Raw genomic sequence first — 17645 nt, 5'->3', positions numbered from 1 at the left:
CCCCATGCGGTCTCATACAGCGTTCCTCAGGGCCCTGTCCTTGGTCCTCTCCAATATCTATATGCTCCCTCTTGGTGACATCATCTGCAAACTTGGGGTCAACTTCCACATGTATGTGAATGATACCCAACTTTATCTCTGCCTCCACCCTCGACTCCAGGACCACTGCTGTCCTGACGGAATATCTGTCAGCCATCGTCCTGGATGAGAGTTTAACTTTGTCCAGTTGAATGTGAAGACCAAGGCCCTCCTGATTGGTTCCTGTCAGCACCTCCATACATCAGATACAGGCAACATCCCCATCCAAGGATGCACACTCCACCGAGCCAGTCTACAACCTTGCCATCTTGTTTGATCTTCAACTATTCTTTCAATCCCAAATCCATGTATGACCTGATCTGCTTTCCCCCACCTCCACAACATCGACCGGCTCTGCCAATGCCTCCCCCCTCAGGCTGCTGAAATCCTCATCCACGCATTTATTATATCTCGGCTCGACTATGCCAACGATATCACCCCCACCCTCGCCCGGCTCCACTGGCTCCCTATTCCCCAGAGAATAAGCTCAAAATCCTTGTCCTCGCCTTCAAGGCGCTCCCCGGGCTTGCTCCTTCCTACCTGTGACCTGTGAACCCCGTATCAACCTATCCACTCTTTGCAGGCTCCAGCCTGCTCCATATCCCTCGCCCGGCCCGCCTCACCATTGGCTGTCTGGCCTTCAGCTTCTCTGCCCATACCTAACTCCATCCCAGTCCCTTCGTCTTGTTCCCTCCCTTGCCTTCTACAAAACTCATCTCAAGACCCTCTTCTTCGACCGTGCCTTTGTCCGTCCTCCTCCTCCTATTCTCCTTGCCCTCCACCACTCTTACTCCCAACCCGCTCAGGTCCAAATCCCCGACTGTCCAGCGCCTTGCGATGTCATCCTAATGTGAGAGGTGCTATACAAATGTAATTTGTTGTTTTATCTGGGGTATATATTTATGGGTTGTGTTTTAAAACATTCTTTGTTAAATTACACTGGTATATATGGTCACCCAATGGCACTTCTCTCCTGGGAAGTGGAAGATTTTAAGGTAATTCTGGTCCCCCTGAGGAACTTCTAACCCATTTGAATTGAATATTTGTTTTACAGGGACCAGCTGCTGAGTTAAAATTTCCCCAGTCCAGAAAATTTTATTGGAAAGCGCAATCCCGATGCCTTGGGTCTAAAATCATTTGAAAACATTGTTGGTGCATTTAATAAACCAAGCCCTTGTTGTTGCAGACTGTACAAGGGGCGGTGGACTCCACTTGTGATTTTTTTCTTCTAGTCGGTGTACCTTGCTCAAGCAGCAATTCACAAGTTTTGGCTCAGTTGTTAGTAGCCTTTCCTTTGGGTCTTGATTGTTAGCTCAACCGGCATGTCTGGAATTGATCTCCTAATCTTTGCTGACACTCCAGTATAATACTGCATTGTTAGAAATGTCATTCTTCAGATGAGATGTTATTGTTAAAATCTGCTTGTTCATCAAGTGAATATTAAAGAAACTGTTTCCTCGTGTCCTGGCAAATGAATTGGCCAGTCACCCGATGATGTAACTTTGCTGTGTGCTTAGACATTAAACTCTATGAAGACTTATCTAAATGCAAGTTGTGTGTGAAATTGCAAGAAAACTTTGCCTACAAAATTATCTCTACTGTAATGTGTTAACATCTTGCATTTATAAAGTGCCCTTTACATAGAATAAGTCTCAGAGCTCTATAGGAGCTTGGTTAAGACAATGCGTAAAGAATGCTGATAGGCACAGATGATGGTGACCATAGGCATGGTCAAAGAGATAGGTTTTTCAGGTGGGATATAAAGATGAAGAGGAGCAAGGTAGATGGATTAAGGCTGGGAGTTCCTAGATTAGGGTGTAGTAGCTGAAGCTATAGCCAGTGATGGTGGTGTGTCAGGGTCAGATGTTAACCTAGCGAAGGGTGTTGGGCAGAGGAGTGGAGTATGAGCAGGTCAGAGGTAGGGATGTGCTAGGCCATGAAGGGATTTGTATGCAAGGATGAGGATCTTCGAATCAATCTGTTTGGACACCGGGAACTAGGCAAGGATTGAGGCAATGGGTGTAGTTTAATGCGGGTAAGAATACAAGCAGCAGAGCTGGTGGATGGTAGAAGTGGGGAGACGCCAAACAGCAAAGTGCATTTGAGAAATCAAGGCAGGTTACTAAAGTGTGGATGAGGGTTTCAGATGTTTATGTTAATCTGCACCCGGGTTTGAATCAGAGTTAAGAGCCAGAGATGAGGATATTAGTGGGAGCCAAGGATGATGGTTTCAGTCTTGTCCATGTTACGACGCAGAAAGTTGTTGCTCATCCAGGCCTCATTGTCTGGAGTCTAAACATATAAACATACACACCCAGAGCTTGGTACTATTTTTATTGAGTGCAGAGGTAAGCAGCTATCAGAACCTCCACCCATTCCCACTGATTAAATTACCATGTATAAATGTAAATTTACATTGAGGTCATGCTCAAGTTGTCCACAAATTTCCTGATTTCCTGATACCTGCTATCCAAACCAAGTTGGTTGTCATAGCTAAAGATCAACTTGTGGAAATTCACAATGTAGGAAGTAGGAACTCGCTTGTTAGTCGATTGGCGGATTGCTGTTCCAGGGGTAATAATCCCTTAAAATAAATTTGGTCACTCAATCCACGACTGTTTGTGGGACAATGCTGTGCAGTTAGCTGCTGCGTTTTGCCCACAAAATAGTCGATTCACTTTACAGTATATTATGTGAAGCGTTTTAATACGTCTCAAATCAAATGCAAGGATTATTGTTGTTAGAGGAAAAGGAGTAAGCAGAGTAAATGAGGCTGAACTAGTTCCAAGTTAACATGGTTGGCAATGGTGGATCATAATCAAGTCAGTCTGAGTTGTCTTGATACCTGAGCCAGGCAATTGTAAGTATTCCAGGACATTGTGGATCAGCCAGCTAGCTGGCTTGCTTCAATGGCAGGATTTGGAGGAGCAACCTGTCACTGGAGGCTGATTCTTTCCACTTGGCTGCAGATATCCCTGCAAGCTAGAGACCTAATGTTTTTAAATGGTGCTCTGAGATAGTGTCAGATATTTAGCTGACCAAAAAGCACAATGATTTCATGTGGTTCTGTATATTCCTGGACAGTTAGGGTATTTTCAAAGAAAAATATGGTTAAAACACCCAAAGCACACCATATTAGCAACTTTACAAGTTAAGATTGATTTTCTCACTCAACCCAAAATACAGCTTGTGTAGGAAATGAGTCACAATGATATCAACAACAACAAAATTACATTCATAGCGTGCCTTTCACGTTGGGAGGACGTCCAAAAGCGACATGGAGTAGGCCGGAGCCCGCTGAACTGAGAGTGCGACCAGGTTGGTAGGGAGTCAGCAGGTCAGAGAGGTAGGAGGGGGCAAGGCCATGGATGGCCTTGAAAGTGAGGACGAAGATCTTGAACTCGATCCTCTGGGGGATGGGGAGCCAGTGGAGTCGAGCGAGGGTGGGAGTGATGGGGTCACGATGCCTGGTGCGCGAGAGTACATGAGCTGCAGAGTTTTGGATGACCTGCAGCTTGTGAAGCGAAGAGTTGGGAAGGCCGATGAGGAGGAAGTTTCCGTAATTGAGCCTTGATGTGACAGCCATACACTATTTACATCATATGAATACCATACACTAGTTTACTGCTGCTTGCAACTGACTTCCAGCTACATTGGTACCAGGGCCAGGACTACCTTCCCTTCAATTGTGATTTAATAAAGTTAGGATATTGCTTAGACAACAGATTTGTCTAAGCAAATTTTGCTTGTGTCTGATTTAAGAATATTTACCAAAACGCCTGATGAAAATAAAGCAAATTATTGAAGCTGTAAATTTCAAGCAGATGGTTTCCAAACTAGAAATGTTTCCATTAATGTGAAATAGGATTTTAGTAATAGACTCCATTTGAAACGTTTTCAGAGAGGAAAGAGAAACCAATTCATAGAAAACTTATGACATTTATTCCCGAAAGGTTGCAGTCATATTACCAAAGATTAAGCTTCTAACCCTTTTCACAGTTCAACTCGTTCAGGAGGGCAACTTATTTACACATTACTTAATAGTATTTTTAGTTTTGCTACATATCTTTTAAAACAATATAAGCAAGTTGAACCTTTGAGTTAGCATTCCTTTATGCTAATACAACACACGTACTCATCATCAACCATTCTGAATGGTGCCTTCCAGCCATACTTACCAGTGTCAAATTTAAACAAGATCTTTCCAAAGATCAGCAATCTCAAATCTGTTAAGACAGTATTTTGGTGAAATGGAACTACAATATTACATGTTTTTCCAAATATTACAAAAACATTTTCCCAAGATTTTAAACAAAATAATAAAAAAAATTTTTTAAAAAACGTTCACAGATCTAGACACTCTTCTTAAAACAGCCATTCCCCTCAATTCTGCAGTACAGCTCCTGGAGAGGGAGTAAAAAAGAGTATGTCACATCCCAAGTGAAATTTCCAATTTAATATTTTTAACATACATTTTCATTTTCTTTCATGAGCTACAAATCTACAGGCCTCTTTCCAGTATGAACCAAGGTGGATGAGTGCCAATGGGCTATTTGAAACATTTCAATGCAGCAACCAGCGAGCAGGAAGTCTCAAATTTTCTCTTCACTACCCTGGGGATTTTGAGGTAAACTGTAAAGGAAGTTGAGATCAGATTTCAAAGAACTGGGATCAAACTAGATCAGTTTGAACAAATCAGTGGTAAGAGTTCTTCCTGCCACACAGAAAGCACAGATTTGATTCTCAGCTAATGCAAATTATTTCAACTCATGGAGTATAAGCACCAGAATGAACAAAATGGGCTGAAAGGCCCGTTTCCAATCTACGTAAATGTGAACCTTGATGAACAGTGAATCTCATTATGCACACTTAACCATTGGTTAGCTTTTCTTAATTAGAAAGTTAAAATTATTGGAAGCACAAAATTAGTTATCTATTTTCAATTGCTCAAATACCAAACCTTAATTTAGTATTTTAAATGTTCCCTAATAGAGCATGAATTTAGATTAATTTCATACAATTTGCAAAGTGATTACATTGAGGGCAGAATGTGTTTGGATCAAATATTGTGCTAATTGCTCCTCCCTTATCTGCATTTTCCAGTAGTGTCAAATGGACAACAATCAGCATCTGGAGACCCATCTTGATTTTTTTTGTCCCCCTCAATTTAGAAGGGCCTGTTCAATGGAGCAAGTTTAAGCAATCACTCACGTATGGATGAGACACTAATTCAACAGAGATTGCAAATCACATTTGAAATCTCTCCCGTCTGTATATTACGTACCAAATCACAGGGTATCTATGTATCTTAAAATACAGAAAGTTTATACAAATGTCAATATAAAGGGACAAAATCCGAGAAGTGATATTAATCAAGTCATTGGTGATGATGAACATACCTCATTTATTGTAGTTTGATAGAAAACTTATCTTTCTAATCCTCATCTTTTAGGTGTTCTTCATATTATCCGCTTATCAATTTCTGCAGCACAACTAAATATTTAGAAACACAGAAATCAAGCCTGCACCAGCTCACAGAGCAGATTGCTTCAATCCCACGGACTCTTGACTCCACCACCCTACTCAGCAAAGTATTCCACATCCCAACTACTCTGGATGAACAAAATTCCTCCTAACTTCTCATTTTGTTACTCTTGAGGCTGTCTTATATCTGTGTTTCCTAGTTATTGACTCCCCTATCAATGGAAATTATGTTTCTCTATTTAGACTACAAAACCCCTCATAATTTTGTACAGCTCAATCAGGCCCCCCTTCAACCTGTCTGGTCAAATGAAAACGTGCCCTGCCTTTCTGATCTCTTCCCATAACTGTAGCCCTTCATCCCTGGAATCGTAAACTTTCTCTCTCCCCCCCCCCCCACCCCCCTTTCCAGAGCCTTAATATCTTTCCTGAAGTGAGGTGCTCAGAAAATTAATTATAGTATATTATGAACTGGCAAATATGGAAATGAAATCTTTCCAGTCACAAGTTTAAATGTTTCTATGCAAACAAATAGTCATCCTGTTTTTTTCCCCTACACAGTAGTTAGGTCATACAATGCCTGTGGTTGAGGCAGAATCCATATTAGCTTTCAAAAAGGGACTAGATACCTAAAAAACACAAACTTCAGGGGCATGGGAAAAGGCGAGGCAAATGGGGCTGAAAGCATTGTTCTTAAAAAAGTCACGGAACAAATACAATGGGTCAAATGGTCTTCTGTGCTATAAATTTCTATATTCTGTATTGTAGGGCATGATATCCTGAGCAACTACCAAGAGAGTTCCACTATAATGCCAAGCAGAGTCTTGGGATCAAATCATCCAATCTTCTAAGTTTGGAGAAGTATCATTTCACTAGATTGAACATATAGAAATATAGGAGTAGGCCATTCACCCCTTCGAGCCTATTCTGCCATTCTATTAAATCATGTAAAGATAATCCAGAAAATGTAAGTAGCTGTCCACAATAGAGTTGTTTCTACCCATTTTTAATTTGTCACAGAAGTCAAAAAGATACATTTCAAAACCAAGTTCTATACAAATTAGAACTTTATAAATTAAATAGAATTTCAAGTGCACAAATGGTTCAGAAATTATACCTGTCCCACTAGATCTGCCACCATCAGTAACCAAGATTCTTCACTCCTAAACTCTGGAACCCCCTCCCTGTCGCCTTGAGACGTCCTCTCGACGTGAAAGGTGCTCTATAAATGGAATCTTGTTGTTGTTGTTGTCACCAATGTCAAGATTTTTAAAACCTAGGATATTGTTTATAAACAAGGCAGAAGCCACCATCCTTTGCTTTTGCCAACTTCTACATTCTGGCTCTAATCTCCTCAACCTTCTCTCCTAAACTCACTGAACTGTTGTGCATCCAGTTCAATCCTCAGCTCTCTCCTTCACATCCAGCCCTAATCAAGACAGTGTTTTTTCACTTCCATCACATCGCCCACCTCCAATCCAATCTCACACCAACCACTTATTCACGCCTTTGTTACCTCCCACCCAGACTTTTCAAACGCACATCTCTCTGGTCCAATGCCACCATTCAGCAGCTCCAACTTAACCAAACTCCATTGCCCACATCCTCATTCGCAAACTGCATGCCCATCACTCCATTCCTCACCAGGCTCCACTGGCTCCCTGTGAATCAATTTCAAAGTCTTTTCATCCTCATCTATAAGTCCCTTAACACCACACTCACCGATCTTCTCCTAACCAATGCCTCTGCTCAACTAACTTAGGTTTGTTGCATGCACATCACTCGCACCATCTCCATGCCACCATCAGTAACCAAGATTTTGCACCCCTAAACTCTGGAACTCCCTCCCTGTCTAAGTCCTGCATTGAAACCTACCACAACAACTATGCCTAGTCACCTCTCCTTCACCGTATCTGTCTAGCTTTGTAAAGCATTCGAGCCTTACCCCAATGAAGAGTAAATGTTTGACATGGAACACATCCTCCTTAAATTCACTGCAACTTTCAATGGTTTAATTTTCTAATAAATTTAGGATGAAAGTTGGTTTTGTAATATTCACAATTGAAACACTGGTGCAAATCAATGAATAATCCTTTGTTTCATACTTACATACTACAGTAGAGAATTAAACTGATCACATGTTTAATAGCCAAGACCACTGCCCTCACCACTGTGATTTGCGTTTCAGTGCAGCTCAGACCAGTTGATAGAGGTCAGTCGCTGGCTGAGGATGGTTACGATCACATGTGGAGTGAAGTCTGACAGCTCAGCCTAAGATTCAGTGGACAATCAATCAATGGTCCACCATCACACATTACCACCTTAAACAGCACAGAAAAGGTTTTATTAGCATATAGACAGACACACATGTAAGCTCAAGCTTTGCATTTTATGAAACTTTATATATAAACCAAGTGCTTTTAAAAAAAATGCAAAGTCCTACAAACTAAATATGTGATAATTTGGATCTAATTGAAATATGTGGTACTTTAGAACTACTAGAAAATACAAATATGTCTGCTACTTTGCTACAAACTATAATTGCATTGAGCACCTCTTCACTTCCGTTAAAAAGACAATTAAATAGTATCTTACCTACATGGTTAGCTATATTCTGCTCTATAAGACACACCTCAGTGTTTTCGTTCGCCTCCTCTTTAAATTTACTGCAGTTAAAAGCTTTTGTTGCATGAATACCGCTCACTGTTACAAGAGTGCTGGCTGAAATTAGGCTCCTTTGTCCAGACTTCTTGTGCTAGACCTGTTTTCTTGAAAGTGTAAACCACCTGCTGTTTTAACGACGGATCACGACTTTCCTGGCCGACGAGGTAGCTGCTGTATCTACAAGATCTAAGGAGCTCTCCTTCTTGCAGAAAACATGCTCAGTTCTAGCAGTTAATTCTGAGGACTTGAAGATTCATCTCTGTACCTTTTGTCTGATTAGCAGTCCTTCCATTTCTGAAGTACCCCCTGGCTGTGTCACATGAACATTTTACCCACCCACCACAAGACTATCTAAAAAAACAATTACACATCCCCTTTTATTTTTTTGGGATTTTTATTAAGTTATACTGTGGACATACAATATTTTCCAAACTCTACACACTGCAGATATTTAACATAGAAAGACTGAATATTGTAACTCCATGATCCTGGTTCATTTCACTCAAATTTCTCAGTGTCTCTAGAAATGTCAAAAATCCCCTCAAACTCACAAATAACAATTCCACATTAGAACTTATGTAGAACACTACAAAGATACTACAGCAAAGTAAATTCAAAAAAGCTAGAAATCTGTCTCCAAGGCATCTTTACAGTCCTTTCTCCATATCAAGAGTCCGCTTAAATAAACAATCCCAAGAATTGACAAAACGTTTTTTCTCTGCCTGTGCTCTGGAGTCTTCCGTCATCTTACTGCCTTTTTATGTTCCGCTGAGATAAATTTTTTCCTTAAAATTTTGCTGAGTGAATAACCTGCAGCTGTCCTGTAAACTCTGGGCTCTCATCCTCCCCTATTTATATAGTGATGCCTGTTACAATAAAATAGAGGTAAAACAGTGAGCAGCAGTTAATAATGGAAATCCAATGTTAGCTAGCCATTTAAAATTGAAATGGTGCATAGCCCTCAACAGTGGTGTGTTGAATGAACATTTACTTTGGGAACTCGCAATTTACAAAATATAAAGATAACAATTAAAAATACATATATTCCTCCGGAGAAAACTAGACATTTTTATGCACATTAGTGTGTATCTAACTAGGTCTTGGACACAAACAAAATGCATATCGTAAAATGAATACCCTATATTACTTAAAACTTCTTAAGATTCTAAAGGATCTAAACATTCAACACAACACTGAATGCAACTTGTTTTTGCTACTAATACTATACACACCATAGAAGCAAAGCAGATTAAAATTAGATGAACAAATCAAATACTTACCCTTGAAGTAAGATGTTGCAGAATTAATATCTCACAACTAATATCGGTTACGTCCACCAAATCCACCATTACCTCCACCACCAGGACCGTAGCTTCCTAGATTCATAGGAATGGGTTTATGAGGAAATATTTCAGGACATTAAATGCTTAGCTGATCTAATTAAAATAACATTTCCTTCATTCTTTTCAGTCCATCGTTCATATACATGATCTGAAGGTGAACACCAATTTAAGGACTCTCACTTTAGCCTCACTAATCATTAATAGAATATAATAGCCCAAGTCAAGAATCCCCCATTTTTTTGCCTAGGGATTACTTGACCAGTTCATTAACAATAAGATGCAAAAACCCATTTCCCAGAAAACATAACTGTTGGGGTGGGGGTGGGGGGTGTTGGGAGGAAGAGAGATAGGTTTTAAGCAGGCTGGAGATATACAAGGATAGATGAATTCATGTTTGGTTACAAAATACATAATCACTGCACTTTACAGAAAATCATGTGAAGGACTTTGAGACGTCCTCCTGACATCTAAGGCACCACATCAAATGCAAGGACTGTATGAATTTTTGCTCAATAACCTTTGAGAATCAAATTGATTTGTCAGCTCATTGATCTCATCCTTTCAAAATACCCATCCTACAGTACTACCTTTGAACCCCTGAACCTTTGCTCTCTTGATCAACTGTCTATAAGATCCCTTCTGAGATGTCTCTCTTCAAGGCCTGAAGAGTCCAAGCTCATTCCTCTAACAGTGGGAATCTCATTGCTGCCTCTACAATACCCATAGGGCCTGGGTAGCCTTCTTATGTCACAGCAACATAAGACGAATGCTCAAACCCTTGAAGTCCTGCAGAGGAGAGTGGGGTGAAATTCATTATTTTATGGGATACTGACGGTTGTTTGCCGATTCACTTTAATTTCTAATAAATTATATTTTCTAGAGCTTTGATTTATTTTATGTAAAAGGTGCTTTATTACATTATTTTTGTTATATGAAGAAGTGGTCGTGATGAGCCAGCTGGTCTTTTCTTGTTACATACTTTATGTTCTTATAATTCTTTGATCTAATAAACAAAGCAACACAAGCTTTAAATTTAGTTGGTATGAAATCTGCATGTAACCTGTGAGGGATGTGGGAAATGCAGGCGATATAATTCTTTAATAAACAGAAGTTCCACAGAAGCATTTTGGCAAGTTTCAGGCAGAAAAAGACACAAGCAGCTCCAATATGTTCAAGGATTATTATCGTCTCAAACAGTTCATAGGAAGGAATACAGCTGGACCAGTTGCCACTTCAGCTATCAATACAATTTATATTTATATAGTGCCTTTCACACTGGATCCACATCTCAAAGGCACAACACTGCTGGCTGGGAACCTGAGCTGGGGGTGGAACCTGAAGGAGTGGGGAAGGGAAAGATGAATGAAACCACAAAGTGAGGCAGTTGGATGGACTCTGGGATGGAGTTCCAGAGAGCAGGGACAGAATGATTGAAAGCCCACCTGCTGATGGTAGAATAGATAGGGTAGGGCACCTGAAGCAAGCCAGTATTTGCTAAGTGAATGGAGCTATCAAGGCAATAGGGCTGAATGTCACGGATGCAGGGTGGGATAAGATTGTGGAGGTGAGAATGAGACCTTGAATTCGATCTGTTGGGGGATGTGGAGCCAAGCAAGGGTGGGGATGATAGGTCCACGGAGTCTAATGCAGGAAAGGACAGGGACTGTGGAGTTCTGGATAGTCTACAACCCATATAGGGATGAGCCTAGGAGGACATTAGCATGACATTAGCAGTTAATGCCTGGACATGATGAAAGCTTGAAACAATGAGCTGAATGAAGTGATAACTCAAAATAAAATCAAAGGATCCCAGAAAATGAACTCCTCATTGTTTGGATACTTGTTGGTTGAAAGGCATGATAACTTTCGTAGATGGGTGCCTTTACATAATTGATTGGGGTACAAAAGAGAATTAATTTATTTGTTGCAGAAATCACATAATTTCCATTGAACCTCAAAGCTAAACAGCACTAGATTGTACAGGATTTCCTAAACATTTTTACTACTGTTTATACTGGCCAAAATCACAAACTTAATGTGTACAAACTGGGTCCCCTGAGTCTTCTTGATTTATCCAGCACTTTCAATTCAAACATGATATACTTTTCAGTTTTCATTCCCACCACTCCCAGGATCTTCAACTATGTCTTTTCTAATGACATCTTCTCCACATGACGAGGTCATGTGTGGCATTCCTCGGGGCTCTATCCTTGGTTCTTTCCTTTATTAGGATGACACCCAATCCAATCTTTTCTGCCTCCACCTGATTTCAGCACTAACTTTGTTCCGACAGAATGACTGACTACAACTTGCAGTTATATAACAACCTTTGTGCAGGGTAGCATCCTGGAGCGCTCAAGTGGTGAAGCTCGACACTAAGGCATGGATAGGTGACTGTAGGCATGACTGAATGGAATGTCTCCAAATGCTATCTGAAGATGGGCAAGAAAGGGGAAAGGCAGAGGTGGAGTTCCTTTCAGTTTGGGGGCATAGTGGCTGAAGGCACAGCTGCCGAAAGGGGAGAGCAGATGAGGGATGTCAGAGCCAGCTGAGCAAAAGGGATAAAAGTGGGATGTAAGCTGGTCGGAGAGGTAGAGGGGTGCCAAGGAATTAAATGATTTGTTTGTGAGCCAAAGAACCTGAAAGAGTTGGGAGCGGAGTCAGGAGAGCGCGGGGCGGAGCCGAGGTCTAGTTGCATGTATAAAGCACAGCCAGGTGAGGAGCCACTCAGTCGGGAGCGGAGTCAGGAGCTGAGGTAAGTGAGGGAGTCGGGCGGGCACCATTCACTAAGTGACGTCAGCGTGAAAAAAACCCAGCAACAACAACAACAATGGCCTGGCCACTGCCACCGCCATCCCGGTCATGGCCTGGGAGGCTGAGCCTGAGGGCTGATGCCGCCCGCTGATTGCTCGCTCCCGGTCCGTGTGTGCATTTTGGCTGCTGCCCCGACCCGAGCCTCCCCCTCCACTCTAAATGTCTCTCCTCCCACTCCCCTCTATCCGATACTCCCCCTCTGTCCTTCTCTCCCATCACCCTCCCCGCCTTCTCTCTCTCTCCTCGACCCCATCACCACTTCCCTCTGCTCCAACCTGGGCATCCTCCGCCGGGCCCATCGTGGCTCCCGGCACTGGTTGTCCCAGAGCAGCAACCCCACATGTCCAATCGTTCACTCCCTCCGCTCAAACCGCCTCCTTAAAGCAAACCCAACTTCCCCCTCCCTCACACGTACCCTCCCCAACTCACCACTCACACCACTCTCCACAGCCATCTCTCCTGTACACCCAAAAATCCTCTCCGCATCACTCTCTCCTCCCTCCTGCAAACCCACCCGCATTTCCCTCCATAACGTCCATTCCCTCTCAAACAAAGGCCTCATCATCCACGACCTCATCCTGGACGAGCACCTTGACATTCTTGGGCTCACCGAAACCTGGCTCTACCCCAATGACCCCGTCCCCCTAGTGGAAGCCTCCCCTCCAGGCTACACCTTCCACCACCCCCCCCCCCCGTCCAAACCAATGTAGCGGAAGGGTGGCCTTCATTTCCAAAGCCTCCCTTGGTCTTACCACCTACTCCTCTGGCTGCTTCCCCTCCTTCGAGCACCTCACTCTCTTCTACCCCTCTCTCCCATTGAAAATCCCCCTGGTCTACCGCCCCCTACCCCCACGGTTCCTTCCACAGACATCTCTACTCTCCTCTCTTCCCTGTCCCTCTGCTCCGAGCGCCTGCTCATAATGGGCGATTTCAACCTCCACCTAAACTCCCCTTGCACTACTTCTGCCGACTTCACTGCCCTCCTCTCCTCCCTAAACCTCACCCTTCATATAAAATCACAACCGTGGTCATGCCCTTGACCTCGTTATCACCCACAGCCTTGACACTTCCGACCTCAGCATAGTTGGTAAGGCCATCTCGGACCACTTCCTCATCTCCTTCTCCTCCCACATCCCTATCTCCTCCACCAAGCCCTTAACCATCCTCTACCGCCCTTGGAAAAGGGTACCCCCTGAGACCCTCACAAAGGCCCTCACATCATTAAACATCCTATCCCTCTGGCCTTCCACCCACGAAGATCCTGAAGCAGCCTTCCAGCTGCTCCATGATCGTCTCTCCTCCACCTTCAACTCCCTCGTCCCCAAAATCCAGGACCATCTCCAAACCCACCCGATCCCCATGGTACAACAATCATCTCCGCCGCCTAAAAACCCAAACCCAGCTGCTCGAGCGCAGATTATGGAAAACTGGCCTGACAGCCCACTGCCAACTGTGGCTCAAGCATCTCCACAGCTACCGGCGTTCCTTGACTCGTACAAAAATGGCTTTCTACTCCAACATCATTTTGGAGGCTAAACACAACCCTAAAATCCTTTTTTCCACCACCCACTACCTCCTCCGTGCTCCCCCTCAGGCCTCCTCAATCTTCATATCAAATGCCAAGTGCGAGGAGGTCATGGACTTCTTTTCATCTAAAATTCACAACATCCGCCAGGCAGCCTCATCCACCTGCTTCTTGTCACCCACCACCAGCCCTTCTCTGTCACCCTCACCCTCCCCATCATCTGCCCCTACCACCACCCCCATCCTACATTCCTTCCTCCCCATCTCTCCCTCCTCTATCTCACCCACCATCACCTCCATAAAACCCACCACCTGCTGCCTCGACCCCCTCCCCCACCAACTTGCTGGTCACCCAGCTCCCCCTCTTCTGCCCACTACTGGCTGACGCCATCAACCAGTCCCTCTCCTCCGGATCAGACTCTGCCCCCCTCAAAACTGCTGTCATCACCCCCCCACTCGTCAAGAAACCTTCCCTAGATCCCTCAAACCCCAGCCATTACCACCCCATTTCTAACCTGCCCTTCCTCGCAAAAGCCTTAGAACGCGTGTTGCCAATCAACTTCGCACTCACCTCTCCTCCCACTCCCTCTTCGAACCCCTCCAATCCGGTTTCCGCCCATAGTACAGAGACTGCGCTTGTGAAAGTCACAAACGACATCCTCTCTATTTGTGACCAGGGCTCCCTCTGCCTCCTTGTCCTCTCCGCGGCGTTCGACACAGTCGATCATGTCATCCTCTTCCACCGCCTTTCCTCCGTCATCCACCTCAGTGGGACCGCACTCGCCTGGTTCGAGTCCTACCTCACAAAGGATCCATCCTTGGTCCCCTCCTCTTTCTGATCTACATGCTCCCTCTTGGGGATGTCATCCCCAGACATGGGGTACATTTCCACATGTACACAGATGACACCCATCTCTATTTTCCACCTCTCTTTGCGACCCCCAGGCCCCTGATGTTCTGTCAACCTGCCTGTCAGATCTCAGAGGCTGGATGAGCGCAAATTTCCTTCAGCTGAACGTTGACAAGACGGAAGCCTTGCTCTTTGGCTCTCGTCAACGTCTAAACTCTCACGGCTCTCACCTCCTCCACCTCCCACTAAAACTCTCTGAACCTGTACGCAACCTAGGCGTCAGGTTCGACCCCCAATTATCCTTCCTCCCTCACAAACGGTCCCTCACCGATACCGCCTTCTTCCACCTCCGCAAATACCTCTCTCCGAAAGCCTCTGAAACCCTAGTCCATGCCTTTGACACCTCTCGGCTGGACTATTCTAATGCCCTCCTCGCTGGTCTCCCATCCATAAAATTCAGATCATTCAAAACTCTGCCGCCCGCACTCTCACCCGTACCAAACTCTGTTCCCCGATCACCCCAGTCCTTGCCAGACTGCACTGGCTGCCTGTCCCAGAGAGGATCGACTTCAAGATCCTCACCCTTGTATTCAAAACCCTCCACTCCTCTGCACCCCCTACCTCTCTGACCTCTCTCTTCAAAACAGTATCCAATGCCTTCGTTCCTCCGGGTTTGGCTTCCTCCTCGTCCCCCGAGTCCTCCGCTCCACTCTCGGCAGCCATGCCTTCAGCCACTATGCCCCGAGGCTCTGGAACTCCCTTCCTCGCTCCCTTCGCCTCACTCCCTCTCTTCCTATTTTCAGGTCTCTGTTGAAGACCTTTCTCTTTGACCGCACCTTTGATCACCTTCCTCTCCATCCCCCTGGCTCGGCACCGGGATCCGTTACTGTAAAGGACTCTGAGATGCAGTCCAGCGTGGAGAGCGCTATATAAATCCAAGTTGTTGTTGTTGTTGAAATCAACGAGACTGACAGAATGACTGTCAAGATATCTAGTCCTGAATCAGCATTAATTTTCTTTTAAAAAAAGCATCATCACAACCAAATCTCTCCTGCTTGATTCCTGCTAGTGCCTGTTCGCTGGCCTCCTGCGCTCCACAAGCTCCAAATAATCCAGAACTCCTCAGATTGCTTTCTCTCCAATACCAAACCTATCACCCCACCTCTGTCTGGTTCCATATCGCCTAGTGGGTCGACTTTAACATCCATGTCATCTTAAATGCTTCCACCGCCTATCCCCCCGCCCCCCACTGTTATGATCCCACTCAACTCTACTCCACCGTCTCAAGTCCTCATGTTCCCTTGCCCACTTCACTCCACTATCTGCAGATGAGCTTTCAGACATTTTATTCTCATTTTCTGTGACGCTTCTAAGATCCTTCCGCCTAGCCCTCTCTATTTGCTTTCAAAACCCACCTGAAAACCTCTCATCAAATGCACCTTCGGCAACCTTCCTTCATTGATTGGGTTCCCACTAAGACTTTGTAAAGCACTTTGAGACATTCTATGTTTAATCTCCGTACGAGTGTAATCTGTGGTATCAACATGCTAAAACCACTCTAGATCTCCAACGGTATTATCACCATCCTACAACATAACTTTGTAGCATGCTTGGCCTGCATTTGAAAGAAATAACAAGGCAGGAATAGAGGAACAGCAGAAACCAAGCTCCATGTGTTTGAGCATTCCTGGAATGTAAATGCATTTCTAAAGAAAACATGAGTAAAATAGAACCTTGTTCTGCACACACTTCAATAACTGAGGCAATTCAATATGAGGAAATAGGTCAGTCTAATTATTATCTTAATAAGAGTTTCCACCGTATTTCATATTAAGTTCAAAATAACCAATGGCAGAGACTAATGCACATTGTACAACAAAATTACATTTGTATAGAGCCTTTCACGTCGAGAGGATGTCCAAAGGCGCTGGACAGTCAGTGTTTCGGACCTGAGCTGGGGGTTGGGATTGGGGAGGGCAGCGGGGGAAGGAGGGTGATCGAAAGCACGGTCGAAGAGGAGGGTCTTGAGATGGATCTTGAAGAAGACAAGGGAGGAGGCGAGGCAGAGGGACTGTGGGATGGAGTTCCAGAGGGTGGGGGCAGAGTGGCTGAAGGCCCGCCCGCCAATGGTGGAGTGGGTGAGGGATGTGAAGTAGGCCGGAGCCTGCTGAGCGGAGGGAACATGCAAGTTGGTAGGAGTTTAGGTGGTCACAGAGGTAGGTGGGAGTGAACCCATGGAGGGCATTGAAGGTGAGGACCAGGATCTTGAGCTGGATCCTCTGTATGATGGGAAGCCAATGGAGTCATGCGAGGTTAGGGGTAATAGGGTCACAGAGCCTGGTGCGGGAGAGGACACGGGCTGCAAGTTCTGGATGATCTGCAGCCTGTGTAGGGAAGCGATGGGGAGGCCAACAAGCAGGGAGTTTGCATAGTCAAGCCTGGATATTATATATGCGTGTATGAGGCGGTCTGTGGTGTGAGACAGTGGCGAAGCCGGGTGATGTGTGGAGGTCGGGAAAGGCAGAGGGGGTCATGGCACGGATGTGGGGTAGAAAGGATAGTTGAGGGTCATACAAGAGGCCAAGATTCAGGACTGGCTTAGTAAGGTGGAATATGCATCCTTGGAAGGTGATGCTGTCAGTGCCTGAGGTGTGGAAGTGCTGACGGCAGCCAATCAGAAGGGCCTCGGGCTCATTGGCGTTCAACTGAAGAAAGTTAGCTCTCATCCAGGACTTGACGTCTGACACATTTTGTCACGACAGCAGTGGTTCTGGAGTCAAGGATGGAGGCAGAGAGATACGTTGGGTGTCATCTGCATGTGGAAGTTGACCCCATGTCTGCAGCTAATAAATAATCCTTGCATTTGATATAGCGCTTTTCATGTCTTCTAG

General features: G+C 44.6%; 1 protein-coding gene across 5 annotated transcripts in view; it reads right to left on the bottom strand.

The window, feature by feature from the left end:
* Window positions 1–4417: 4417 nt before the first annotated feature.
* The window catches only part of LOC103183177 (heterogeneous nuclear ribonucleoproteins A2/B1), a 28060-nt gene continuing 14832 nt past the window's right edge, over window positions 4418–17645 (bottom strand). For all 5 annotated transcript variants that reach the window (XM_007900510.2, XM_042346840.1, XM_042346838.1 and 2 more), the window contains 2 exons: window positions 9504–9599; window positions 4418–4481 (listed from right to left, as the gene is read on the bottom strand). In XM_007900510.2, coding sequence (XP_007898701.1) covers window positions 9541–9599 — 59 coding nt within the window. In that variant the 3' untranslated portion in view covers window positions 4418–4481; window positions 9504–9540. The remainder of the gene's footprint in view (window positions 4482–9503; window positions 9600–17645) is intronic.

Source organism: Callorhinchus milii, unplaced genomic scaffold, assembly GCF_018977255.1.
Source record: "Callorhinchus milii isolate IMCB2004 unplaced genomic scaffold, IMCB_Cmil_1.0 Scaffold2, whole genome shotgun sequence".
Lineage (NCBI taxonomy): Eukaryota > Metazoa > Chordata > Chondrichthyes > Chimaeriformes > Callorhinchidae > Callorhinchus > Callorhinchus milii.
This window is presented reverse-complemented; position numbering and strand designations above follow the sequence as displayed.